Source organism: Myotis brandtii, unplaced genomic scaffold, assembly GCF_000412655.1.
Source record: "Myotis brandtii unplaced genomic scaffold, ASM41265v1 scaffold959, whole genome shotgun sequence".
NCBI classification, from domain to species: Eukaryota; Metazoa; Chordata; class Mammalia; order Chiroptera; family Vespertilionidae; genus Myotis; species Myotis brandtii.
Window position 1 is genome coordinate 893,262 of NW_005371966.1, and position 4,015 is coordinate 897,276.

Sequence of the window (4,015 nt, forward strand, 5' to 3'; positions counted from 1 at the left end):
GATTCTCAGCCATTATCTTTCTTACTATTGCATAGTTCCTGTTCTCTTTAACTTGTTTTTTCTTCTTCCAGGAATTCAAAGAAATATTTGTGTGAGTGACTTCAATCTCTCTCTGTTGTGCATTCTGGGTTATTTCTTTAAATCCATCTTCCAGTTCACTGATCTCTCTGTCCAGCTGTTTAACCCATATCTTGAATTTCTCATTTTTATGATTATATTTTTTAATTTCTAGAAGTTTTATTTGGTCATCTTTCAAGAGTACTGGCCATGTTAGAGTCTCTTGTTCTTTGGTTATCCTTTGGATAACTTGATTTTGTTTCTTCAAATATATTGATCATACTTATTTTACATTTGTGTCATATAATTTCAAAATCTGCTATTTTTGCAGGATGGATATTTAAGTTCTGAAGCTTCTCTCACGCACGGTGTCTTGTTTCTTTGTACATTTTGTGTGTTTTCTTCCATTATATATTTCAGAATTTTCTATAGAATTTCTTTGAGGCCTGTATTTAAAGGACAGAGGATTTGTGCTTGCTTATGCCAGGCGCTCTTGGGCGATACTCCCTCTGGACCACTTCATTTAGAACTTTTAAAAAATATATTTTTAAACTTTTCTATTTTTATGGGACTGTCACAGTCTAAGTAAAATCTGTGTGCAAGCTAATCAGATGCAGCTTCAAGACAAATCTAGAAGCTGTCCCCCAACCAGATTGCTCTCCCTCAGTCCCTGCAAGAGAGAAATTCTCACGCATCCACTACTCTCTGCCTAGACCACGCAAAACTAAAATTGCAGCTTGTGGCTATAAATTCTCAGGTCAACATTTTCCTTTTTTCCCCACTTCCACCCAGATCCAAGGTCAAGATATGCAAGCATCCTCGCCTCTCTTGGTGGGGTATTTTTTCTAGGTCACCAATTGTATTAGTTTTCTGTTGCTGCTGTATCAAATGATTGCAAACTTAGTGGCTTAAGACAGCACAAATTTATTATCGTTCCGTTATGGAAATCCAAAATAGATTTCACTGAGTTAAAATCGAGGCGTCGGCAGGGCTGTATGGTTTTTAAAATCCTCACCCGAGGATATGGTTTTATTGATTTTTTTTTTTTTTAGAGCGAGAGAGAGAGAGAGAGCACTTGCTTTCCCGTACACGCTCTGCCTGGGGATCAAACCTGCAACCTTTTAAAAAAATATATATTTTTATTGATTTTGGAGAGGAGGAGAGAGATAGAAACATCAGTGATGAGAGGGAATCATTGATTGGCTGCCTACTGCATGTTGGACCGAGTCCGCAACCCAGGCTTGTGCCTTTGACTGGAATGGAACCTGGGACCCTTCGGTCCACAGGCTGACGCTCTATCTGTCTATAGGGGCCAGTATTCTGCCAGCCACAGCTTGAGAGCATTGCCCGTCAAGAGTACAGGTTTGATGTAGGGGCCCAAGTGTCTCTTGGTTCCCATGGGTGGTGTCTGGAGAGCCACTGGAAGAAGGTGTCCAAGGAAGAGGGGGTGGCCCTGGGCTCCTGGCTCCTGGGTGTAGATTCCCCACGGACAGGAGCGAGCCCCAGAGCTGGCTTACTCCTCTGGACACAAATATCCTCATAGTTGCTGACCTCGGAGGCTTTCTCTGATTTTCCTACCAGCTCAGCCATTCATTCCATGTTGTTAGATTTCATCCTACGTTTTAGGGCAGTGATGGCGAACCTATGACACCCGTGTCAGAGGTGACACGCGAACTCATTTTTTTGGTTGATTTTTCTTTGTTAAATGGCATTTAAATATATAAAATAAATATCAGAAATATGTCTTTGTTTTACTATGGTTGCAAATATCAAAAAATTTCTATATGTGACATGGCACCAGAGTTAAGTTAGGGTTTTTCAAAATGCTGACACGCCGAGCTCAAAAGGTTCGCCATCACTGTTTTAGGGGTTCTGGACCCGGAAGATTTCCCTGGACATGCTGTCCACATTGCTCACTAAGTTGCCACTGTGTTCTCATACAGCACTTGCCCCCATCCCCCACCTTCCAGCTCCCTTCTGCTTCCCGCCATCTCTCTGTGGCTGGGGATTCTGACTTGAGAAGGACCACGCAGCCACGGTGCGCAGAAGGCGTTCAGAGCTGAGGCCGGGAGGCCAGGGAGGAGCAAGCCCCACTGATCACTTCAGGTGGCTCAGTGGCCTCCGCAGGGTCTCCTGGCCTCCAGTCTGGGCCTTTTGGTTGTTGTTCATCCTCCCCTGAAGATATTTTCCCATTGATTTTTAGAGAGGGGAAGGGCGCGGGGGGGTGGGGGGGTGGGGAGACATCAACGTGAGAGAGACACAGATTGGTTGCCTCCTGCATGCGCCCCAACTGGGGCCGGGGACAGAGTCTGCAACCCAGGTATGTGCTCTTGACCAGAATGGAACCCAGGACCCTTCAGCCCTCGGGCTGACTTTCTAGCCACTGAGCCAAACTGGCTAGGGCTGGGCCTTTTAGATCCAAATTCCACACTTTGTCAGCCAGAGGGACAGATGCTGGGATATGCAAGTCTGCTCTTGTCCCTCCCCAGCTCAGGCCCTTCTGTGGCTCCCATCCTCTCCTGCTGAGGCTCTGACCCTGCACCGAGTCTTGGGGCGTAGCTGCCCAACTGCATGGTCACTTCTGGCCCCTGCTCCCCTGATCTCCGCCACTCTGGACACCCGGTGCCATTTACTGATTTATGGGGTCTGTTGTTTAGTGTCCTCCCTCCCCCTCCCAGAAGTTGGCTCCAAGTGGCAGGCCTCTTTGGTTCACTGCTTCATCCTGGTCATTAGCCGTACGTGGCAGATAGGGGTTCAATGGGTCGTGAGTAAATGGGGGACCTGGCCAGAGGTGGGGCCAACAGGCAGTGCAGGGGCCAGATGGGAAATGATGACATGGGGGCGGGGCGGCGCTTGAGTCCCTGAGCGGCCCAGAATGTTCCCCCCTTCCCTAGACCTCCCCCCCCCGCCCTTCCCCAAACCCTCCAAGGTACCCAGGAAGCAGCCTCCCTCAGTTCAGAATCTTACAGAAACCGTTTATTCAGGAACAATTCAAGAAAGCAACTGTGGGGTGGGTTCCCAAGGGTTAGGGTGTGTGTAAGTGCCGCCGCCCGCTGCCCACTGCCCGCGAGGGGTGTGTCTGCAATGAATGGCCGTGTGTGTGTGTGTGTGTGTGTGTGTGTGTGTGTGTGTGACTGTGTGGGACCCGCAGTATCAAAATCCAGGCCTTCTTCTTCCCCTCCCCCACCTCCAGCTCTTGCTCTGAGACCCCATCTTCTCCCGTGGCAGTCTGACCACCCTCAGTCACAAAGAGCCTCAGTGATCCCGTCAAGACATCTGGGAAAGAGGAGAAAAAGCATCTTTTCAAATGTCAAGTGGATAAACAGTCAGGGCGCCAGATGTGCGGCTGGGAACCCTCCCAATGGCTCTCAGGCCGGTGATCTCCCCAGCGGTGCTGCCCAGCAAGGAGCCATCCAGAGGCGGGCTGTCCCCGTGGCCGCCGGGTGGCTGCTGCACCTCTGAGTCCACATCCCCTGGGAAGCCCCGGGCAGAGAAGCCGGGAGGTGACTGCACTGGTGGTGGTGGCGAGCCCCTCCCCAGAAGCAGCCGTTTGGGGACAGGGATGGGACTGCGAGCAGGTCTCTGGCGGCAAATGAGGTGGCCGGAGCAGGCGTGCGCCCTTCCTGAGGGGGCAACCACAGGGAGGCTCAGGGCCCAGCTGAGCTGGCAAAGCACAGGGCCCGGGCCTGGGGACAGGCCGCCACCGGGAATGGTCCCTCGGAAAGGGAACCCCCTACCCCCCCCAAAGAAAAAAGTAACAGTCGCAGAAGAGGCAGTTTCTGGAGCGAGGTCCCGCCCCAAAGCGGCGAGGGTCAGGCCGGTGGTCCCAGCCGGCCCAGAGGCACATTTAATAGGATTCCCGAGGATGTTTCAAGTGGGCAGGGCGGGTCTCTCCGGGTGGCCACCCTGGGGAGGCTCCCAGCGCCTGCCTCTTCCCACAGCCCCCGCATGAGGTATT

The 4,015-nt window shown here is 51.1% G+C and overlaps 1 protein-coding gene across 1 annotated transcript in view; it reads right to left on the minus strand.

Moving 5' to 3' along the window:
* Positions 1-3,360: 3,360 nt before the first annotated feature.
* Positions 3,361-4,015, minus strand: part of DUSP9 (dual specificity phosphatase 9) — a 49,175-nt gene continuing 48,520 nt past the window's right edge. Inside the window, exon 6 of the mRNA XM_005886170.1 lies at positions 3,361-3,680. Within this exon, the coding sequence (XP_005886232.1) occupies positions 3,361-3,680 (320 nt within the window). The remainder of the gene's footprint in view (positions 3,681-4,015) is intronic.